This window comes from Haliaeetus leucocephalus, unplaced genomic scaffold (assembly GCF_000737465.1).
Source record: "Haliaeetus leucocephalus isolate CR32 unplaced genomic scaffold, Haliaeetus_leucocephalus-4.0 Scaffold795, whole genome shotgun sequence".
NCBI classification, from domain to species: domain Eukaryota; kingdom Metazoa; phylum Chordata; class Aves; order Accipitriformes; family Accipitridae; genus Haliaeetus; species Haliaeetus leucocephalus.
In genome coordinates, this window is record NW_010973231.1 from 1,227,077 (window position 1) to 1,251,722 (window position 24,646).

A 24,646-nucleotide genomic window follows, 5' to 3' on the forward strand; every position below is an offset into this window, starting at 1 on the left:
GCACGGGAAAAAGACAGGCTCAACTTGGGGAAGGAACAAAATCAATTTACCTTACTACCAATCAAATCAAAACAAGGATATTAGGAAGTAAACCCAAACCTGAGAACACCTTCCCCCCAGCCCTCCCTCCTGCCTGCCTCAACAGGGAATGGGGGCTGGGGTCGGTTCCTCACCCCTGGTCTCTGCGCTCCTTCCTCCTCAGGGGGAGGAGGACTCCTCCGCCCCCGGGCCCTGCTCCGCCGTGGGGTGTCTCCCACAGGAGACAGTCCTCCACCAACTTCTCCAGTGTGGGTCCCTTCCCCGGGCTGCAGTCCTTCAGTCCCAGCCTGCTCCACGGAGTGGCGGCCATCTAGGGGGGCCTCCGCTCCCCTCCAGGGGCTGGGGGGGACAGCCTGCCGCCTCCCCGCGGGCTGCGGGGGCATCCCCTCCTGCCTTCCTCCCTGACCTCGGTACCCACAGAGGGGTTCCTCTCCCGTTCCAATCCCCCACTCCCTGCAGGTTTCCCCTCTTAAATCTGCTCTCCCACCCGTGTTTCCACTGTCCCTGAGGGGCTCGGCCTGGGCCAGAGGCGGGTCCGGCTTGGAGCCGGGGGAGCTTCCAGCAGCTTCTCACAGGAGCCGGCCCTGTGGACCCTACCCTGCTGCCAAAAAACCCCGCCACACAAACCCGAAACAGGCATTTACATAGATTGGAACACAATTAGGTGCTTCTCTTCAGATGTTTTATACCCCAGATAGCTGTGGTGAGATTTGTTTGACCAAAGATCCACCACACTGATACCTCTTGTGTTGTGGTGACCCTGGGCTTGCTGGACAACCAGCAGAAAGACTTTCTGTGTGATTTCAAATGAATCATGCTCTGAAAGTGTCTTTATTTCTCTTTCTTGGCTATAGAGGGAGCTGAGAGTGACTAGCTCACAGACAAAATAGACGTCCACACTGTGAAAACCTACAACTACTTGGGATTCAGCCCTCCCTTAAAAGCGAGCAGTGCCTTCCGCTCACCGCCTTGCCTAGTGTCAGGAATGCTCAGAGGGAGAGACCGTCCTTTATCTCAATGCTGTTGTGACAGGAAAGGGCATCAGGAAATTCTGTACTGGACAGGGGCTCCTGTGAAGAAGTTACAAAGTCATCTGTAAAATCTGTTCCATCCAGGCAGATGTCAAATAGAAGAAGAAGGAAGACCATTATTCTGCTATTGTGATGGTAGACAACTGGTAATCCTGTCAGACTGCAAAGCTCGGATAGGCGTTAGGAAAGATGAAGAGAGTAGAGGCAACAGATTCACTCACTTCAGGGTTGAATAGCCCAGGCAATGCTGAGCGGGGCTGGAGCCGACAGAGAAGTGATAACTCAGTTCCAAGGGCTCTGTGTGAGTTTTGGATGATCATGGTTTACTTAATTAGGATACATTTCTGATGACTGCAGAGGTAATTCTGTAATGAGCACTACTCCTTCCATTTCCTTTGACTGTACTTCTCCAATTTCCAATATATGAAGACCAGTAAGAGGAGGAACAACCTGCACACATAGGCGGGCTTTGTCAATGCCACTATGACACATCAATATCGGAGGTACCTTTTTTTAATTACCAGAATTCAAATCCTATTGGAGATGCATGTTTTTGGTATAAAAATGACTTCTACTCATATAACTTGTTCCTCTTTCTATACATAGTACTTGTGAAGGTACAAAGTTAGTTAATTTCAGTGTATTCAGTCCACATTAAGGAACTTGTATAGCTTTAAAAATAAAAAAATCCTTACAAATTTTTGCTTTAGATAAACCCAGAGATCTTTGCTTACCATGAAGAGGCATGTATACTTTTTCTGTACTCTTTCATCTTAGGTTTAAAACTTATTTTCCTCAAGTAATAATAATTTATAAAAACTTGTGATATTTAACTAAAAGAAATGGAAAAGCTAGTCCCAAACTACTGACTCTTACAAGAAATGCAGGCATGTGTCTTCTAACTTACAGAATACCATCATCTCATTTTACAGGTTCTCTGTAAATTCAGTCTAGTTTAGAAGTCTTGGGTGTTGATTCAGCTAGAGCATCTTTCTACTGCAATAAGAGAAAAAAAAGTCTTGTTAATGGTTAATAGAGTTTGGTTTTAGTATCTTTGGTCCCATTACCATGCCAGTGCTGGTCCTACACTCGCATGTTTTGCAAGGTCAAGGACACAGTTTGTGAATGGGAGTGAATGTAAGCTGCGGTTCTTAGAACAAACAAGTCTCGACGCATTGACCTCAAGCTGAATTTCAGATTTCCTAGATCAGCAAAATTCTGGGTAGCTTGTTTGTAAAACTGTCTTGAAATTCAGTTACTGGTGCTAAGTATTCACATTCCTTCTGAGCTATTTGTCCGTAAGTATCAAGATGGGCTTTCCAATTTTCACCACATATGAAATGTATGAGAAATCATTCACCTATGAAAAAGAGCCATCTCCATAATGAAACATGGCAGCTTGCTAAAGCACAATGTAGTGTTCTGTATGGGCATAAAAGAAGAGCAAATAACTTGTCCTGAGATAACTACATAGGGAATTTTAGGTCAGTGGAAGGTAATTACCCAAAAACGAACTTGGCCCGTATGTACAGGCTAACATCTGTATCATTGCAAAATAAATGCCACAGATGTTTTAATAACAAATAACAGATGCGCTCAGTGCCTGAGTTTCAGATCTCATCTAAAAATGTTCCTCTTATAGGTGACCCTTTCCCCTACCCCTTCCCCAGTCCTATACAGAGCAGTCGCTTGCTGCTGGTTCAGACTGCAAGCTGCTACACGCAGCATCACCAGCTTCCTATACTTCAGCTTTGTGTTTAAGAACTGGTGTTTTATTTATGACAGTTGGCACTGGCACTGCAGCCCTTTATTTGCAAGTCAGAAAGTACAGTCAACTGCATGACCACGGAGTACAGCTGAGAGCACCAGCCCAGTGCAACACAGACATTTACAAAGATAACCTTTTACTTGGGTTGGAGGCAACAAGTTTTCAGCAGATCTGGTGAGTCAGTGGCAAGAAATACTCAATGCCTTGATAAAGGCACAAACACAGATGTTGGAAAGCAGCAGCAGCCAAAAAGAGACCAGTATTGTTATGGGGTGCTGTCCAATACTAAGTTTCTGTTAAACGGGTATTTTTTAAGTGAGTTACAACTTTAAACTGATGGGGTAGGTGTTTTGTAGGGAGTGTTCTCCCGTGGGAGCGGATAATGGTCATGTACATCACGCAGGTGGAAAATGCAATGGCTGTGCTCACGCTGCTGCACAGCCACAGCGCTGAGGCTGGACTTGAGGCCACTTTGGCTGACTTGGGCACGACCCAGACGGTGGTCAGGATGGGAAATGGCAGATGCATCCTGCGCTTTGCAGCGCATTGAATGTTGTGTTTGCCTGCCGTGCGGATGGGCCCGCGTATTCAGGGCAGCTTCCAGCTGCATCGCCTGCCCCCGCAGCAGTGTCTCACGACTGGCACCAGAGTTTTGGCACCCGAGGTGGCCTGCCACGGAGGCACCTGGGTTGTGCTCACCAGCTGAACTCAGGTTGTCCGTAGGGGTGACCCGGGATTCATGCTGGCATGGCTGGCCAGCTCAGGCACAGCAGCGATGCGATCGGTGTCTGCCAGGTTCCCTGGGGACCAGGGCTGCAGTAAAGTCCGCATTTGTCAAATAGCTCTGAGGGCTGTGATGGAAAGGGTGAGGAAGTGGGTATCTCCCCTTCCCAATTTATACAGGCACAAATCCTGCAGGTCAGTCTGGTGCCAGGTACTGCCAAAGCCCAAGACATCTCTGTGTGCTCCTGTTTTCCCAGGTACTGTTGGCTGTCCTCAGTAACATGCTGCCTTTTTGTATAAGTGCTCCATGTGCTACATTGGGGACAGGCTGTAAAGGTACTGGCTTTCTGACTTCCTCCTTCCCTTCCAGAGGACATCTCTGTCAGCATTGGAGCGGTCAGAACAGCAGATCAGGAGAGCATCCAGCCTGGAAGAGCTGCTTCGCATCACTCACTCTGAGGACTGGAAGCTGTGGAAATGCAGGCTAAAACTCAAGAGTCTGGCCAGTTTAGACTCCCGCGCTGCATCACATCGTTCCACCAGATTTGCTGCTGCTTTCTATGATATCGATACACTGAAAGGTAGGTGCAGGCTTGCGGCTGAGTCTGATCTCGGCTTCAGGACCACTGATTCTTGTGCAGTAAAGCGTGAAGTACCAAGGGTTTCCTAGAATACACACGTACTGAAAACAACAGGGCATTCACAGAAAATGACTTTGTATGAAAAAACGTCAGGCAACAGCCTGAGTACACCTCCCTGTTTTGTGGCCAAATCAGGCTTATTGTTCTCTGTATACTCTCCAAAGGGAGATGTATTATGTGTGGATTTGTCAGTCCACAGAAAGGAGGGGAAGTCCATCTGCAAAGAACAGGTCAGAATGACTGGCCGAGGGGCCGGCCAGCAGCATTGTGCTAAATCTCAGAGTTTGCTTGCAGGCAGAAACAAATCAGCTTTACTGCAGGCATAGAAATCCCTTTTTTATTAGGTGTGCTGTGATATAAGGCATTGCATCAGCAGCAGTGTCTGGGTGGGAATTGCAGAGGAAGGAGGTATTGCCCTAATTTCAATCTATTTGAGGAAGTCTCTCCAGAGAGAAGTAGATCTTGAAACAACCACCCAACACCTGAATGCAGGGAATCACAATCTATTCCCTCATCTGGAGCAAAAATGAATATCTTGCCTTGTAGGTGAGAGCCTCAAGAGGCATTATATGTTCATAGATGTAAAATAAAGGATCAGTTACTATACTTTGGTCTAGCAAGTGGATATCCTACAGCAGAGCTGCACTGTAGCCTAACGAAGGACAGACTGAGCTATTCGTTTCTGTTCAGTCTTTAGCCTGAAGTGGTATGATCATATCGCTTTCCTTTTGGGAAATCAGATATTGCTGATCCTGTTCCAATACCACTTTTACAATAACCACAGCCACATTTGCACACCATTACTCAGCTAAATTATGGCCGAGCAAAGGCCTTAATTTGCTTTTCTGAGCCACAGCACAGAAATGCAGACATGAGTGCCAGTCTGAAAAGGGTTTGCATATCACAGGCATGGTTTTAAACTTCTCATAGAAATTTTGTACAGAAATAAGCTAAATCCAATACACACTGGAAGAACAATTAAGAGGGCTTTAATTAATGATAAACATTTTGTTTACATACCTTTACGAGTCTACACAGCAACACTAACAATCCGTAGAGTTATTAGAAGTAGTACCCAGTGTCAAATGCTGTAATTCTCTACTCACTATTGCTCATTTAGTGAGCACCAGCATTTCTGAAAAAGTAAAATACTCCTTTTATCAAAACAGCAAGACAACAGAGGATGTTGTCAAGTGTTACTGAGGCAGTGCATATTGTAATGGGCTTTTTTAAATGGCAGAATAATGTAACTGTTCAGGTAATAAAGTCAGATGACTATAGTCATATAGATGTAATTTTCTGCTTGGAACAGCTGTTAGGTCGCTTCCTACTTTCCCTTTAAAAGTCTAACTCTAGACACAGAGATGTCAGCTTTCTCATTCAAAGTCAAGCCACTGAAATTTAAGTTAAAAAAAGCCTGTTGGGTCATCCTCTCCATTCTTCCATCCAAAGTGGAATTATTCCAGGACAGAAACTACTTTTGGTCTAATATCTTAATATGTTCAAGGCACTAAAGCTCCTTTTAAAAAAAACAGGCCTATAAACATGTATTTCTTTCCCACACCCTTTCCAGTCATTAAGCATTGACCTTTTTGCCAAGGGCATCTGTTTTGTTTTAATAAAGTGTTTTGATGAGAAGGCTGGGTCAAGGCTCCTGGTTGTTTCACTGCTAGATCATCTTCCATAGCACTCCGAACTCCAAGCAGGGTGAATTCAGGACTTTGTTCCTCCTTTCTAGAGCTTTAACAATTAATTCACTGAAAGCTTGTGTCACCTCATCTAACCACAGGCCCCTCAGAGCAGCTCAGCTCACCTAGGACTGCAGCACTTTCAAGCTGGAGTCTGTGTCAGAGCCAAATTTCTCAGCAGCTGCCCTGTGCTTGCTCACAGAGCGGATCAGGGTGACCACGGTGCTTCTGAAAAAAATGTGACACCCGCTTCTTTGACTGGCCCCTTCCTATAACAGCCCTTCTGCTAAAGGAGTGGTTAAAAAAGTGAGGATGTGTGCAGTTGGAAAGGTCATCACTGCTTACACTCATTGAAGTGACCTCTGAAGTGATTACACACACATACCTTAAAGAGTTTGGCAAACATTTTATTTTCTATTTTAAGGCCTAGGATTAGATTGCTGTTTTGATAGACTAACATTACTCCAGAAAATTCTATTTATTTCAGTGATTCTTCTTTTAATTTATGCTGTAAAATCAGAATTTGGACCCCAAGCTCTTATTTCTTGTACTTTTTGCATGACTGGGAAGTGGAGTGAATCAACCCTGGGGAAGGACTTTGCAGGAATGAACAAACTGATTTAAATATACACAGTCAGCTGAAGAAAAAGTTAAAAAAGATAAAAAGAAAGTCAGGTAGGAAAGAGAGAAATAAATGCTCATCTGAAGACAAAGTATAGCATGTAGATTAAAAGTATTCCGTTGTTTGTTTTTTTTTCTTTCAGAACTTCCCTTTAAATGTATGCACTGCTTGCACAATAGTAGGGACGTGGACTTCATTGGAAGAGAGAGCAATTTTCTTTATAGTATAGAAGTTACTTTTAATCTTTCAGAAACCTGCTGGAGGGGGGCAGACAGAAAAAATGTTTTTCATAATTTTAATAAGGACTTAAAGCATAAGCATTGATGACTCTTGAGTAATTCCATAACTTGAATCAAGTAAGTAAAAGCCAAAAAAAGCAGGGTCACCTCTTAACAAGACTGGAGATAATACTATGTAAATATCACTTTTTTCTCCCTCTGGTTCAGTTAGTTAAAGCATTATTCCTTCTCACAGTCAGAATTTGACAGATCAGTCTAAAATAAATTACTAGTCTACAACAATTCAGTATTTGAAAGATGCCACAGTGTTTTCAATAGATAAATCATGCTTGAATTCATATTTCTGTTATTCAAACTTGAACCCCCTGATGGTACTGAGGTGTGAGAGTGTTTGTCTTGGATTTCATTAGGCATTTTGGAAACAGTGCTCGCTGGCTGACATCCAGTAGGAGTATTAATACCCTCTGACCAGAATCTGTTAATTATTAATGTGCTTTTGCAGTCAGGCCCAGGGTTTACTGAGTCTGCGGTGGGGTACACACAAAGAGAGGATAAAATGACAATAAGGAGGTCTAACCTGGAGAAAAGGAGAACATGGTGTGGGTCGGCTTTGTCAGACAGACACCATGGAACTGACTCTCAGCTAGGGAAATCGATGCAGCTCTACTTAACCCACTGGAATTAACGGAGATTTTGGTCATCCACGTTGAAAGCTAAAGGCGGATAAATGTAACAACCTCTCTGCCAGTGCAGCTGGTGTAAGTTACTGGGATAATTTTGCTCTCAGACTCTCTCTGGCCCTTAGATCAAGCCAAGCAAGTGCAGATTGGTCCAAGTAAGTGCAAATGGCCTGCCAGCACTTCATTTTTATTTATATAATGCTTCTGCCTCACTAATCAGAAGTTCAACTTTGCCATGATTGCTCATAAAAATGGTGTTTTCTCCAGTCATAGATGAGGAATGGCAAAAGACTCAATGTGTGCCAAGGGAAACCTGCGTGGAAGTGGCCAAAGAGCTGGGTACAACAACCAACAAATTTTTCAAGCCTCCCTGTGTGAACGTGTTCAGATGCGGAGGCTGCTGCAATGAGGAGAGTCTGAGCTGCATGAATACAAGTACAACTTATGTGTCGAAAACGGTAAATGAGGCTATTCATCTGCTTTCTTTTTACCCTGGCTCTCCAAGAAGGGAGGGGAAAGAGGATGTTTGGTTTCTGAGATCCTGTTACAAAACATCTGTCTGCACTACCATAACAAGCAGAATAATTAATTTTTTATCCATGCAGAGTGAATGCAGGCACATGCAATAGTGTTTTACATTCATGCTGCATTATTTGAAATGGGTATCTGTGTGTAGAGATGGAAAATCAGGCCCTGAGAAAGTGACTGCAGGCTCATGTGATGTTAGGGAGTTTAACCCTTCTTTAATGTATCGCTACTTGGACCTGGGACCTCATGAGGTTATTGGCTCATGGAAATCCTCTGCACCAAAGGATTAAGAGCAACTCTGGGAAATTTTGCTGTATGAGGCCAGGAGTCCAAGTGCTGCATTTTCAAAATTGCCATCAGCACCAAAAAGGCTGGCTAATAATTTTGGATATGCAGTTTTGCAAGCGTAAAAAAGAGACATTTTCAGCAGGAGAATCCAGATGCTCTCAACTTGAATGCCTCATGGTCTGAATGTCCCAAATCACAAGTCACTTTGGAAGAGAAAGACTTAAACCAGTAGTCAGTTACTGCTCAGGTGCAACAGGTGACAAATACCTGAGTTTTAAGGACCAGTGCCAAAAATGACCACAAAGAGAGCAGCTAGAGAGCTTCTTTTTGTAGACTCCCTCTAGTGTCTATGTACAGAGATATCCTGCTCCAGTGGGTGACTGAGCAGGGCTCCAAGTTTAGTACTTTCAATCAGCTCTATGGATGAAACCATCTGTGTTCACACCTACAGAAGGAGCACAGGAGACTGCTCCTGCTTGATTAATCTTCATCTTGTGCAGCCCTACTTATAGCTGATAACACCTTTTGACTCTGAGTAATATATTAAATTCTACTTATGAGAAAGGCTTTTCTTTAAATCAAAACAAAGATTGAGGGCAGTTGTTTTAAAAAGAAAATTGAAGTCCTCATGGGGAGCAGGTCCAATTCACTTCTGTATTTGTTTCAGGTTTGTTGGAATGTAATTCCACTATGTCTGGTTGTACTGGAATATAGCTGGAGTAAAATAAATCAGGGCCCATCCTTCTTGCGTCAATGTTCATTAATTGCTTTCATTCCACACCAGAAGGAGAAAGCCGTATGAGCTGTTGGCCACACACACAAGACATCTGATCAGCTCAGGGAGCTAGGTCAGGCTAAAAAGTATTTATTTATTTATGTGTTCTTGGAGCAGCAGTTCCTAAGTTTGTTGAAAAACCGCAGTTTTCCAGAGTGTAACATTCCTTCAGCATCCTTCAAAATAACCATTCCCTCAAAAGCCCCCAGCTAAGTTCCACTCCTGGATACACCACCATCAGTCCAGATTTACTGCTCTAAAATGAATGGAATTACTCCCATATTAGTCAGAGCATTTTTTTTTTCCTTGGTATAAAATATCCACTGAAGGATGCTCATTCCACCTCAGGTTAGACCCTGCGACACCTAAATTTACTTGTCTAAGCAGTCTGGCTTAGGAATACTTCTCAGCCCCTGCATGTGGATGCAGCATTAAGCCGAGACTGCCGGCACGCAGAGACGTGCCCTGTGCTCCGGTTTCCATGGGAAGGAAGCTGGCTTGGGGGGAAGGAGGGAGTGTGGGTCACTTCAACAGCTCCCACATGTAGCTGCCCAAGGAACCAGGGCTCCCACAGGGGCTACTCAGAGATCATCCTAAACAATTTGGATGCACTGAAGGTAGTCTGCCTGGTTCCTTAGGCTCCTGCTATAGTCAACAGAGAGATGTTTCCAGGATGATTCCTTGCAGGAACCCAGCTGAAGCAGGATGAACTCTCCTCTGTTTCCTCCTGTTTTCTTCCCTCTCTGAGGGGGCTGTGGAGGTTAAGTTAGGCCCCTAAAGATGCATGCTGTGATTATACCCTAGGACAGTTAAACAGCCGTCTCCATCAGTGGTTGAGATTCAACTGATACAACTGAGAACAAAGTTCCCAACACCTACATCTTTTCCATTTGGCCCTAGCATCCAGAAGAGGCTTTTGAGTGTGTTTGCAAATAATTTTGAATGGTGTTGGATATTTAATAGCTGGTAATACAGCATTGGGACCAGTGTTTTGGCAAGTTCCTACCGTGATGGGCATTGCTTACTCTTCAAAACCCTCAGTGCCTACCTGCTCATTTATACCTATGGTAACTATCTCTAGAAAAGAGCAAGGGTAGGAAAAATGGTGGCAAAGAATAAGAGGTTTTGATTTAAAACTCCAAATATTAACTGTATAATGGCAACTGAAAAATAAATGTAATTTCACCCACCTAGCTCTTTGAGATCTCAGTTCCCTTGACAAGTGTTCCTGAGCCCGTGCCAATCAAAGTTGCCAATCACACAGGCTGTAAGTGTCTATCAAATACCCAGCGCCATCAGTATGCCATCATACGAAGATCTGTCCAGTACCCGGAAGAAGATGGGTAAGTTCCCTCATTTACAAACTTCTACACATGTTTTGTTGTCCAAAGTATGAAAATTATTTTGTTCTGATTTGGTCATTATAATGGTCCATTCACTTTCTGTTATCCCAACAGTTTTTCCAAATAACTTGATTATCACTCAGGGTTAGAAAGCTTCAGCTAAACCTGGTGAATTATAAGTGAATGGACACCAGAATCCAACAAACAGCAGGCTGGTTCAGCAGCATCTGGAGTCGCTAAGACATTTAGGTGCTCGAGCAGGGACTCTAAGTGCACATACTAGCACTATGCTCCACTGGAGGTATTTGGGTGTGTGTGCATAGACTTTTTCAACCTGACATGAGCAACTCTGCTCATGCATTATTTAGCCAGGGCACACAGAGCGCTGTGCTCAAGGCTAAAGCCCTCTGCCATACTTCATGGCACGTCGGGTCAGAATCAACGTGAATCATGGCTTTTAACTTTCCGGCCCAGCCCTGGTTTGCATCTGTCAGGCTCATTGGCTGGAGAAAAGTGATCTCACACCTAACTCCAAAATATGGTATAAAATAACCTGTAGTCCTGGTGAGAACAGGCTACATTAATTTAGCAAAGACTCTAGAAACACGGATAGCTTGAGTGACTCACTGGAAGTCAGCTCAGATGTCTCTGTCTAGCCCTGCAGGTAGGCTTGCCCCCGTACCTGCCCTTCGGTCACACATCTTATCTGGGGGAGAGGTAGCATTTCAGCAAAGCCACTCCAGCCCACACTCAGCCTGCTAGCCACTCTGAATTCTCTTCCTACACAAATACAGAAGAACCTCAGCCTTCTTCCAGTTTGTGAGTTCCCCTCCCAGAGCCAAGTGCCTAAAGGTCAAACTGGCCCCTCTCACCCTGAAAACAGTCCACTGTACCTCCTTAAGCATGGGCAAATTTAAACTGGAGCTGCACTTTCTGGCAGCATGGCAAAATTGAATACATTTACGTGGCATGAATACTGTAAGACAAAGACTACCCTGGGTAGCATAGGGCTGTTTTATGGAAAAGTGAAGCTGCGAAATCGTAGCTGTCTCCTAAGGGTGTAATCTGAAATACGTGCTGTAGTTGCTCTGTCTAGTTGCTGGGAGCCAGACAGCTCAGCCCGATCAGCAAAGCCATCCAGTCCCAAGGTTTTCTGTTTGCAGCAGTAATGCACACAGATCCCCTACCTTCACGTAGTACAAGTGGCAGACCCAGCATACTAGCAGGCTCATTCTACCACATGACTACACTGATGCTCCTTTTTTTTTTTTTAATTCCTATCTTTTTTTTTTTAATCTAGATGCCCCTTTACCAACAAACTGTGCCATAACGGATGGATCTGGGATAGTGACAAATGTGAATGTGTCGTAGATGTACAGCACCCCAACAGACGAGAAGGTAAAGATGAAATTACAAATGGACACTTTTGCTTACTATCTCCAGGCTGCTTGTGTTTCATTTTGGTTTTGTCCCATTTTTTCATTGAGAGAGTTATAGTTTTGATTCACATCCCTGGATAGATTTGGCTTACGATGTAGAAACTCACCCGAAAATAAACACTCATATGTGCTTATCCCCATCTCATGTTTTTTTGCTTGGACGTTTTACTCCCTCTATATTAGCAACCTGAATAGGAAATAGGAAAGTATCAAAAAGAGTTAGTGAAATAGGTACCCTGGATAAATTTTTATTTTACATGGGCCTTAAATTGTATAATGGGCATTAGGGAAAACCTTTTAATTGTAGAAAAAAATATGCCCTGAATCTATTGCATGGGGATGGTGCTGAATCTTTATTTTGAGAGTTTATTAAGAACAGACATATCAGGGATAAGATTATTAGCTGTAGTCAGTGCAAAAGATTATATGACCTTTCAAAGTATTTTACTATTGTTTATGATAATACTGAGGTATTTAGAAAGCTTTCAAATTGGTATGCCTTACATACTCAGGTGTATGTAAGTATAACCCTTTCAGGTCGGTGGAAGGAAATGGAAGAGGGTAAAATTAGAAGTGTAAACTACTTGCCTTTTCCTTCTGTTTTCCTGGAAAACTTTAATCTGTCAAAGAAATTTGCAGGAAATATTCGGGGGGGCGGGGGTGTGACTGTGTAAGTCTAAAGATACTTGCTAGCAATAAACATTATGAGAAGTTACAATTTCTCCAAGCCCTGTGTGAGATTTTTTTAAAAATTGTTTTTCTCAGGAAATTGCACTGGTCAAAATAAAATTATCATAGCACTAGAGCAGACGGACACAGAAGGAAGCCCTGCCTTTGTGGTTTAACCTACATGCAGCAAGCAAAAGAATAAACCATCCAAGGCAACAAGTAAAGCAAGCTGGCAAGCAATTCCAAGACTAGCAAGCTAAAATAAAACAAAATAACCTCATAAACTGGTCTGTGGATTACAATCTCCTAATGTTAATAAGCAAGAGATCAGTTGCATAGAGGTTTCTGTAGGATCTGTTGTCATTCTGGATCAGATCATTTGACCATCAGGTTAGGTAGTTAAGCTCAGGTTAGACTTTTCACTCAAGAAAGGATTAGTACTCTGTATTTCAGAGTACGTCCAAAGGACTGTGAATAGGCAGAGTCCTCCTAACTCTTAGCCTTTTGTAAGGTCAGCTTGGAGCATTAAAAAGTGTGGCTTCTTGAATTACAGCTTTTGTTGACATAGACTCAGTATTTCCTCAGATAAAATACCATTCTCTGAAGTACATTGTGTTTGGCAGTGGCTGGGACAAAATAACTTAAAATCTGTCTTTGAGGTTGAAACAAAGTGAGACTGAAATATTCTACACCACTTCACACATGCCAAGCTTTATCACCCCAAGGAAGGGGTTTGTCTTCCAAGAATTTGGGGCAGATTCCTTCCTCCCTTCCAATAGGACTTGGGTTTTATTCTGTCTGGATATTGGTTTTCCAGCATTAAGTAAATAATAATGATGGTTTCTTTCAAGTCATGTGCAAGCCTTTTCTGGCCACTGAGATCAGAGCTGAGGCTGCAGAGGTCACGGACACAGGTTACATTCCACATTCCGTAGAGTAAATCCAAGAGCTAATTGTAAAACTACAGGAAATTACCTTCCTAATGACACATTATATGCCATGACCTTTAACCAGGGATGTGCTGCTAGCATTTTAATAAAGCTTTCACAAAATGTTTTCCCTTTTTGCTAGGATTAGCCTCATATTGTACTCCAGATGCGTATTTTGAGGGAAGATAGATGAGGTAGACAGTGCCTTCACCTGGCTGGTGTTTTGTTTCTGAAGCAGAGTATTTTCTTATTCCTTGAACTCACAAGTGTGCATATGCACCTTATCAAAGTGCTATACCAGCTCGCATGTTACTAGACTTAGTATTACTTTTGCAAAAATTTCCAAAGTATATGGATAATGAAGTTTGTTGAGTAGTGAGTGTGATAGTTTGTGTGAACGCGCATTTTTGTCATGGGTATAGACTAAATCCTTTTTGAAATTTTATTTTTAAAACCTGCTGTCCTGTAAAGATTTGTGCATTCCATAACCTAACACTAGGCTCTTTTAATATACAGCTCCCAAATAAAGTATTTTTATACAGGGTTCAACCCACAAGAAATAGCAGTGTTAGAGTAAGTGAAATAATCAGCCCAATCCTCTCAAGTCCTTTTCTGCACTGTACGTTACAAGAGAAATTCTGAAGATCAGAATCTATCAGAGAGTACGTGTTGTGAGCCCTAGTGATTGCAAAGAAAGAGTTAGTCTCTTCAAAAGCAGTATTCAGGCATGTAAAGCTTACCACTAAAAGATGTATGTGCTATTGCAGGACTCCCTCCTCTTGCTGAGCTGGCTATGTGTGGACAACATATGGAATTTGATGAAGAAAATTGTGAATGCATCTGTAGACAGAAGTGTCCCACAGATTTCTTTCAAAGTAAAGAGAACTGCAGCTGCTATTTGTGTAGGGAGAGCCAGGAGAGCTGTGCTCTAAAACACAAGATATTTCATGCTGAAACCTGCAGGTAAGTGTTCCTTGTCATTCAGTGTCTATGCTGCAAGATCTGAATTAGCTCGTGTAGATGCTGGAGGTGCAAGTGCTGAATTAGCTAGGAGGTCTACCCGGGATTAAATTACCTTGCTGCAGTTAGGGAGACAATAATAATAATAGAGATGATATTTACCACACTTACCTCATAGGAGGAGTCTAAGGTTTATTTAATTAACATGTTTTAAAGGAAATCTGGACAAGGGTGCTATTCACCTACCAATATTTATTACTTTTTATTCCCTAATCTTAATGGAATGATCGTTAAAACTACTACAACTGAAATTACTGTATGAGACAGGGGATTTACAGTGAGATACCGAGTCTTGCATTTGTACGTAGGTAGAACCCATCCCGTGTTCTCTGCGACAGCTGGATGCAGTCTCATGGACATCTAGGGACAAAGGCTCCCTATGTTGGCACCCACACCATATAGCTCATTCCTTATTCAGTTTGTCCTCAGAGCAAGTGATTTTCTAGAGCTGACGCAATTTTGTACACATACAAACCCACTCAATCAGCTCTGATTCCACTGAGAAGCAGGAAAATTGTTCTGGGGCTGTTATACTCCAGGCATTTCCCTAATCCTTTTGTGTAACTACTTTTGAGGTTTCTTTGCCAAAACTTAGATAGAAAATTCCCTCTCAAAATACCCGGTTTCATGCATTAGTTTGTTTTTTAAATTTCTCAGAAAGCCTTGGTCCTGTGTAGAGACCCAGGAACATGCAGTAACTCGGTCTGAAAGTTTACATAAGGACAGTCAGCATCCATTTTTCTTGGGTACCTCAGCAGAGCTGCAGTTCACTGAATGGTCACCCACAGGGTCCATTCGCATAGACTTCACAGGTTCATTCATGGAGAAGAAGCTGTGGAATAAGTAACCTTTGCATCTTTAGGTTCAGCTTTGAAAATACAGACAAGCATAAAATAGTTCACAAGTATAAAAATAGCTAAAACAACCTGCAGAGCTGAAAGTGAGCATGAGAGATTTGGTCATTTATGTGTTTCAGACAGGTGGGAGGGGATCAATGCAATCAGTTGTTTGCATGAGTTTGGCTTCTAGAAGTTACTATAATCTCAACACAGGACTTCTATGCCAGACTTTCATGCCCAGTATTCCTGGAGGACCAAAGCTGAAGCATCAGGTGGGCTAAGGTACTTTGCAGAATTTGAGGGCAGCACTATGGAGTGCTGACACTGGGCCTCACTGCTCTCAAGAAATGAAAGCATTACTTAGGTCGTGACTGTCGACAAGTGGACAACAGCAAGACATGTTGCTGTAGACAAGAACTGTCATGAAAGCTGAGGAATGTGACAGTAAAGAATTACCATATTACAATACTGCTCTCTTTTTGGTTTTTTCTCCTTTATCAAACAGCTGTGAGGACAGATGTCCATCACAACCCAGAACGTGCCCAACTGCAAGACCAATGTGTTCCAGGCATTGTCGTTGCCCGAAGGAGAAGAGAGGATCTCATGGGTCCCAAAGCAAAGAAACTCCTTGACTGAGCTTCCCCTATTCTCCAAAAATCCACTGCTTTGCAAAGTAGCTGTCACTGACTTTCAAACAATAGTAAACATGAACATCTTCCACATTAATAGCAGAAGAATGAATCCAGTCTGCATTTATTTATTAGAGTAATCACTAACTGCAGGTGAATCCTCTGGGACATTGTTAATTGTTCTCTAAGAGGTAACAACAACCAATGAATTGCTGGCTGTGTGGAAGAAAGAGCGGAAAGAGCCAGTTCGATGTTACGGAAGATGAAGCTGGTATATTGGTAATAGAGTCACAGTCACCAGCCAGTGTTTCAGAAATTGAGACTGGGTAATCTTAGCCTCTGAATCCTTAGCTAATGCAGCTCCTGGGTGAAACTTTCTTCAGAAATTCAGTGTACAGGATTTGGCTTCTAATAGGTTCAGCACTGAGTTATTTGATCTACTGTCCAGCTTTGAGTATCATTTTGAGTTTATTGTACAACTACTGTCAGATGTGCCATATTTAATTGTATATAAGAAAATAAATACTTCAGTTATTCGAGTGGTTTTGATTTTTCTCTGTTATTTTAAAACTCTGCCCAACAAAAAGAAAATAAGCAAAACCCCAAAGCCGTCTCAAGCACAGCCTTCTTATGTTTGTCCCACTGGGACTGGCTTCTGCCCAAACCCAGGTCAAAACAAGGTCACTTGATCCAATAGTTTCAGTAGAGAAGAATAATTTTTCCCACGTCTGCCTGACAGCCATGTGTGATTGATTTATTTGTTCCTGGTGTAGTGTGTTAATGTCCCTAAGGGGATAACAGCCACACTAGTACTAACTCTTCAGTGATTTTTTGGAAAGGCATGGTTCACTAAAAGATGGTTTTCCTTTTAGCTTACCACGCTATGAAAATATCTCCTTTGCACTGAAATTCCTTTCACCAGTGTGAGGCCTGAGTAATGGTGTCTTAATTAAATCAAATACAAGGACAGCATTATTTTCTGAGCCACTGAAGTCTGGACCGAGCCAGTCCAGAGAAAATATTGTGAGCAGTAATCCTGAACTGGAAGTGATAGTCTCGATGACTGAATCATTTTTTTTCCCCTTTGCTGAATTCTCCAATTCTATACTGGACTGTGAATGAAGGGAATAGAGCAAATGAAACAACTGCTACAGAGGTGGAAAGCTTGACACAACACAGGGAATAGAAAATGGCTTTTTGATGTGCATCTCAGATTTTTTTATATTTATATAGGGAAAAAATAGATTGCTTTAAAAAAAAATTAAGGCCAAATCCCGTAAGATTGATTGAATTGTTGGACAGAGCACCAAACAATTTAATGTGTCTTTTGTCCAAGTAAGGCATTTAGGATTCGCCCCTGGACGACTGCTCCGGGCGCTTCCTAAGCCGCCTGTGATCTAGGTCTGCACAAACAAACCGGCAGGCTGCTTTTGTGATCTGCGCTGGGAACTGGCCTGGGATCCTCCGACCGAGGAACGCAGTCTGACCTGTGGGTGTACTGGGTGGAGGTCCTGCTGTAGGGTCACCCACCAGTCTGCGCTGGGCTCCCTGCTGAGGGTTCTCCTCCAGAGCGAAGGACACGTGCAACGAGCAAGCGCTCAGGTGGGCAAGGAGGGGAACGTGACCCCACTGCAGAACCAGGGGAACCACCTCGGCAGCAGCAGAACTCTCACGTTTCCCTCGCTCCTCTGAGAGGCTCTGCATTCAGACACGTGTACGTGGGTGGGTGAAGCCCCTGAGCTATACAAGGGTCCGTAAAAGGCACGAACTGCCCCATCGCTTCTCGCCCAGCTGAGTCAGGGGCACCCCGACCTCGTGGCTGGATTGCCGATAAAGGCTACACCATTAGCACTTTCCTCAGAAAGCCAGGGAGCTGCAGAGGCAAACCAGATACTCAACTGGTGGCACCAGAAGCACACGGAGTAAAAATACGCCGTTGTGTGAAACTACGGTGGTATTTGTACAGCTAAATTCTGCAGAAAGAGTTTAAGCTTTCACATTTCCTAGCTTTTCTTAAATTGAAGTTTAGAAACTGGAACCCTGTATTAATTATGCCTGAGTCTCATCAGTGTTGACCTGTAGAGGCTTCCTCAGTTTTCTGTCCTGACCTGTGAATATATTAACTTTTTTTACAAAACAGAACTGCTCCAACCTGAGAGACAAATAAGCCTGCTTCAACTCCAGAAGGCTCTTAGGTAAAGCAGTCACTGCAGGGGCTGAAACCATGTTCAAAAGCTTTTCTCTGTGAGGCAGAGAGGGATTTGAACGTGAGCAACCTAACCCCCGGGAGAGTGCAATAGCCGTTAGGATACCCGGCTAGGAAGGGACCATCACTGACTACCACTGTGAACCCTGCTCCGAGCTTTTCACACCTTCGTAGACCACTGGAAAACAGACCTGTGCCTGGAGGTCTACGTCAGGACTGGAGATCCCAGTGGGAAGGGGTGAGATGTTGCCATGTCCAGGCCTAAACCTCTGGGTGAATTTAACCCTTAACCTCACTGACGCTGTGGCACACCCCTAAATCCTCTGCTTGGAAAACCAGGACTAAAAGGAGGCTCTGGGTGGAGATGGAAACACGAGCAGATAATTGGGATTTGATGAGGATTTATAAAAACTCATAATGTTATTTTATTTGAGAAATTCTGGATTCTTCAATCCATTTAAAAAATATTCAACAAACTTTAAAATAGAAATGCTTTATGTTATCTTTCATATCGATACGTCAGAATTTAATAACAGAGTTTTAATATAACAATTCAGGAGACTTAAATGAGGTATGTAAAATTCGTAGCAGATCTGTTTTTTGACTGGTGTCATTAGCTCTTAACCTATGACTAAATGACCTTCTCAGAGGGAAGGTTATTGAGCAGAGAAATGTTCTCTTTGAAGTCTGAAATGCCTTTTATTATTGTGTTCAGCGTGACTTGCTTTTTAAGCATATGGACATGATTTACAGATTTCATAGCCAGAATAATAATGCTAAAACTTCCTGTTATGGTGTGTCTTAATTTTTATATAGTGAGGAAGATCTTTAATGTAATATTTGCATTGTTGCCTCTACATATTCATGTGTATAGTAGGAATGAGAATACTTAAATAATAATTGTTAATTCTAAATAAAAATGCATGAAGTGTCTAAAACCACCAGGTTTTATGAGTAGCTAGCTTTCACTTGCATATGCTTTTTGAAGGGAGTGGGCAAGGGAAAAGACTGAATGAGAATAATAGCAAAATATGCACACTGCATTTGAAAGGGTCAGGACATTGTATCTACTTGCAAAAAAATGTACTTGACTTCTAGAAGGACAGAGGTATGTGTGATCTTAAAAAATGCCGGTGACACTGAAGAAATTCAAGCAAATCTTGAAAGTACTGCTATCATTTACTTCGAAAGCCATCGTATGTCATGTACTGTGACATTGCTTATAGCAAGCATTATTCATAGGAAGGTTGACAGACCATATATAAATCCTGTCATACTCATGTACATTGCAAACATATAAATCTATATGTATCCTTTGGCCATCAACTCCAGCTGACACTTAAGGTCCCTTCCTGTTTTCCAGGCAAAAAAAAATGTGAATCTGCTTGTTGTTTTTCTTTCTCTTTGTTTTCTTGTACCACTGTAAGCTAGGAGTTATGCTATTTAAATCAAGAGTTATTTTTCTTTACAGCAGTGTAAAACAAGGAAAGGGAAACCTCGAAAACCCCAAACAAAATTTGTGGAAGCTCCTTCAGCTGCCAGTTTCCTTTGTATTTTCTAAATAACTGATAAAAGTGTTTGAACTTTAAAATATCAAAGAGGCTGTCACCTCCTAATTTTGGACTCCTGGAGTGAATTCATCTCTCTGGAACTACAAGGTGGTTACCAGGACAAGTGAATCTATGTTCTCATTTATTACAGTCTACATTAAAAAACAAACAAGTCAGGGGTTATGAATGATGTACTGCCATTCATTTTATTTCTGTCAGACTCCTACATGAGCAGTTACTCAAAAACTTCAATAAAAACTTTTCACTTGGGGGGAGAAAGTCTGTTTTAAACTAAGTTAAAAGGAAATTTGCCAATAAAGCAAAATGAGTACATAAAAGGATGCTGTCAGGGCTTGGTCTGTATTTTGACTTCTATGCCATTAACACTCTGCTTTGTTTCCACTTCTGTCATACTTTACAATACTACTCAGTGTGAAAGGTCCTCCCAGGTTAAGAGCATTGAGGATCCATGACTTAGTATGAACTGCTTCATTTCTTAAACATCAAAAACTACCTTTAAAATGTTTATGGATGAATAATCAATGATTTAAATCTAGTCTGCATTAGTATATGCTATATATTTAAAAATATAACAGTGGTTATGTAAAAAAATACCCAGTTATTGAGTATGATTACAAATTAAGCATCAAGAAAAGAAGGTAACAAGATAGGAAGCATTCCACCTAGTCTTCTGCCCCACTTGTTTTGCTAAGTGGTGTTTTTAATTGGTGAAGACTGTCTTTCTAATAGGTGGCTTAGTATCACAGGTCCAGCTGACATGGTAATGCAAGATACCCAGACTAACCCATCAGTTTCTGTTAGGTGACTCATTGGCAAAGCATTTATCCAAAACTTTCCCTTGAATCCGGATCCCGCTGACTAAGCACACTCACGTGCCTCCTTTGCTTTTCTTTTTTTCTTGGGAAAGCAATTCTTGCTCCCTATGAATGGGCTAACTGTTCAGTATTGTGTTTGAACACTCATATGTGGTTGCATAGTGGTTATTTAGCTTCACTCCTCCAATTCAAGTGATGAAACACAAGGAAAAGCTCAACATTTTCACAAGAACTATGCAACACTTTTTATCAATGTTGTCTCTATAATAAACTGCAATATTTTCCTGTAGCTCAGTTATGAAGGCATATCATGAAAATCCTTTCAAAGTCATCTGCTCTCTCTGATCTACCATTTCCCTGTGCATCCCATTTTAAAACTACCCACAGCTCACTCCTGAAGTTTTCATAAGTAATAATGCCTATGCCTCTCTACCCGGCCCCTAGAGGCCAATCACCTTATCACCTTACTCTGCTCCACATTAATTACATTAAACTCAGAGCACTAGTTTCCAACCTGCACAAAGCTGGAAATCTGTGGCTTCCGTTTCAAACCTCAAGAAGGGTTTGCGTGCCTGGAAGCCTCTCTGACTCTTGCCAATTCTAACAGTCAAATAAAAAATACTGCTTCCTCTGTGGACCTTATCTTGGTTTTATCTTTAGATATTCAAGGCTACAATAACACTATCAACTTAAAGAAACCCTTGTTTCATTTCATGGATTTTAAAGTATAATTACAATGAATTATTCTTGCTTTACAGTTTAAATCTGGATATAAACTATCAAAATATTGGATAGTTCATGTTTAGTTTTTATAAGAAACTCAGTTTTCTTTTAATTCAAACTATAGAAAGCAGGCAGGTACTACACTGATGGGCATCGTGAACAAAGAGAACAGCACTGATAATGTTCTGGAGCATACTTGTGGTAGGAGCATTAGTAGCAGGAAATAACACATACCAGGTGCAGGTTCTTCAGCTTTACACTGAGAACATTTTGTATCTCCACCAGGACAAACACATTTTAAGTTTCCAACAGCTCCATCTGCTGTTGTCACCGCACCTTTTTTTTTTCCTCCGCTAGGAAGTCCTTAACACTTGTTTAACTTTCAATTAAACCCATTTTGTTAGCATTTTAATACTGAAACCCATCTGAGAGTTCTGGCACTTAAGTTTGTATTGACTCTATGACATAAATTCCCAGGATTTTTAAAAAGAGTTCATCAAGTACAGTCTTAAAGGTACAAACAGAAGACCTCTAAGGCCTTCTCTTCTAATGCAGCTGATACATGAATGCCAAAGTACTTTGATGTGGCCTCAGGGCTGCAGAAACAGAGATTTAGATCTGCAACTAAACAGACAGTAAAATCTAGTAAAGCTGAGAAAAAGAAGTAAAACAAAGTCTAGTCTGGTCAACAGGCTGAGGCTTCATAATAACTGATACCAGATCTGCGTGTTACTGTATCTCATTTGATCCAGATCAGATACAGGCAGAATTGCATTTCTGTCAAATTTGTCAGATGACTTGTTAAAGCTGATGCTGGTGGTATGCTGGCTGCAGGACGGATATCCCTTAGGTCTGCCAGTACAAAGGTAACCAGTCCTTCTGACGGATTTCAAGTGTCAGGGAGAGCACAGCCATCACTTTGCATTATGTACCCAGGAATGTTTTCCGCCCCATTTGGCGAGCCCTTAAGCTGGATCACTGACTCGGCTGAGAAGGCAGAAGACAGCCAGCACCCAGGTTTTGTTTGTGACGACTGCTCCTGCTCGGGACTGGGAAGGACTCTGAGACCAGGCGCTCATAAATAAATGCGTTAATTTAATACACCAGCTTATTACACACAGCGAAGCCACTTCACCAAATAGTGATAGTTTTTGCTCCAGACAGGCATGCAATAGAAGAAACATCGTCCACCAGGCTGAGGACAGAGTAGCAAATTCAGCCTGAGAGGAGGCTGAGAGGGAGCTGATCGGGCACAGTACCCAGCCGAAAGTTTTCCTGCATTTTCAAGAACATCAAAGTGTTCTCATGAGGCAAGACGGCATCTGCTACCAGAACAAAGCCACAGGAGTCTCTTTAAGTGTCGTCCATCTTCTCTCTCCATTAACTCGATTTATGAGGGTGCTTTAGGGAGCATTCAAGGACCAGGCTTGGAAGCAATAATTACTTTGCTGTCACTGGTTTAACATCTTTACTCTCTACTTTACATATCCCATGGTCTCACTCTGACCTTGTACGTGCTCTAAATGGGGGAGTGAATGCATTGAGTTCAGGCATTTAGAAAGGAAGAAAATTTGCTTCTCTCTTCAGGTGTTGGTCCCTTCGCAATGGCTTCACCTCAGATCAGGGCAGGACAGACTCTGGATCTGCCCAGGATCAGTGACAATTTTATGAATAAACAACAGAACACCCCAGCTAGCGAAAAGTGTGTGGTACCCCATCCTTGTGAACCAGCCACGGACAGAAAATTTAGCAGCACCTTTGCCAGCTTCACAGTGCAAAGACTCCTTGCCTTTTCATTAAGCTCTTTCCTAGGCCCCTTGGTAGACAACTTTTTCAAGGTCGTTTGAACGTGACAATGGGAGGAGACTGCTGATACAGGAGGATTGAGTTGGACCACCGACAGGTATGACATTAAGCACAACTAGACACACTTAATGAAGAACACAGATGTCAGGCCACCACAGCTAACATGCCGGGCCAAAGGCAGGAAGGCTTGGCCACAATACTTTTCCTGACCTCCTTCAGAAAGACGTTCAGAGTCTATGGCCAGCTGCTGCAAAAGTGCCAAGTCCTCTCCCAAGTTCAGATAAACATAGAGGGACAAAAAATCACAACTGCTGTGGCATAAAAAGAGGTTTCTGACATTAAGTGGGTCTGTCCTGCAGAAGGTTTTGTGGGTCGGTGCCAGTATTCTAGATTTGCACAGTGGTTGGTCAGCATCAGCTTATGGAACATGTCAAATCCCCCTTCTTTCACTGAAGAGAGGGGCTGCTATGTTGTACACCAGTTACGGTTTCTCTTTGGATCTTTTAAGCTTGCATACCTAGAATTACAACTTCTCTAGACAGCACACAAGAAGAACTAGTCTAAAAAAAAAAAAAAATCATTTTCCAAACAGTTAAAACCGTAAGCATGGTTTTTCTGACAGCTAAAACTGAAGTGACTAGTACGGCTTGATTCTTCAGGGCAGCCTGACACCAAGGGAGGTCACCACTGTCATTTACCAGGGATTTACCAGGATTACCACATCATGGGGTGCTGCAGCTGAGAACCTCCAAGTGCTTTCCTCCTTCTCCTGGCACTACTTTTTTTTTTTTTTCCTAGATGTAATTAAAGGCAACTGCTTTACACCCAGGCTGCAGTTTCTTCTGAGAACTAGGATCCCTGTGGCCCCCTGGTTCCCGGTCTCTTCTTCTTTCACAGCAGGATACGTGCTGCTGCAGGTGAGAAGTCTCCCCCCTTCTGGCCTCATACTCAGCTTCTCATCCTGAAATTCAGGTTCTTGCCACCCCACCCCGGAGGAGCACCTGATGATGAAGTCAGATTTACCAATACCGGTCTCACCTTTCTGAACACGAGAAAAATTCAAACAATGAGCAATGTTTTTTCTTATTCAGCACACTAACGTCTTTCACACTTTTCAGTCCCCAGAATGAAGTGCCTGATGTCGTCCTTGGTCCTTCCTGGGATCAGCCCCTCCAAACCACGTCTGTCCAAGCCTCAACCTAACCAGGAATCCAGCCAGCACTGCCGTCTTGGTCAGCTTGTACGGTCACTTGCCACACATGTATTTGCATAGGAGTGTCGACAGAACCAAATCTGACAAAATTTCTATCAGAAATCTTGGCCAGAAGTAGTTGCCGAACATAATTTGGGGAACCTACAGGAGAGGCATGAACAACCCTAGCCTGGCGAGGCAACATCTTTCTTGGCAATCGAACGTAGTCGGGTCGGTGCTGGAGCTGCTGGCAGCAGATTGCAAAGCTCCTCGAGAAAATCAGAAATAAGACAGCCACGCGGTGCCAGCCTGGGGTGTCAGAGCACAACTGACACAACCCAGCCACCTTCCTCAGAGTGGGCTGTGAAAACCACGGTATTTTTATTTTCATTTAGAGAGAGCAACCTCCCAGCACAGGTGGCAAAAGGGCTCGAGAACATTTC

The 24,646-nt window shown here is 42.6% G+C and overlaps 1 protein-coding gene across 1 annotated transcript in view; it reads left to right on the plus strand.

Annotated features, from left to right (window-relative positions):
• The window catches only part of FIGF (c-fos induced growth factor (vascular endothelial growth factor D)), a 31,833-nt gene extending 15,412 nt beyond the window's left edge, over positions 1-16,421 (plus strand). The window contains exons 2-7 of the mRNA XM_010581527.1: positions 3,932-4,142; positions 7,699-7,889; positions 10,217-10,365; positions 11,666-11,763; positions 14,170-14,365; positions 15,767-16,421. Of these exons, the coding sequence (XP_010579829.1) occupies positions 3,932-4,142; positions 7,699-7,889; positions 10,217-10,365; positions 11,666-11,763; positions 14,170-14,365; positions 15,767-15,893 (972 nt within the window). The 3' untranslated portion in view covers positions 15,894-16,421. The remainder of the gene's footprint in view (positions 1-3,931; positions 4,143-7,698; positions 7,890-10,216; positions 10,366-11,665; positions 11,764-14,169; positions 14,366-15,766) is intronic.
• The last annotated feature ends 8,225 nt before the right edge of the window (positions 16,422-24,646 follow it).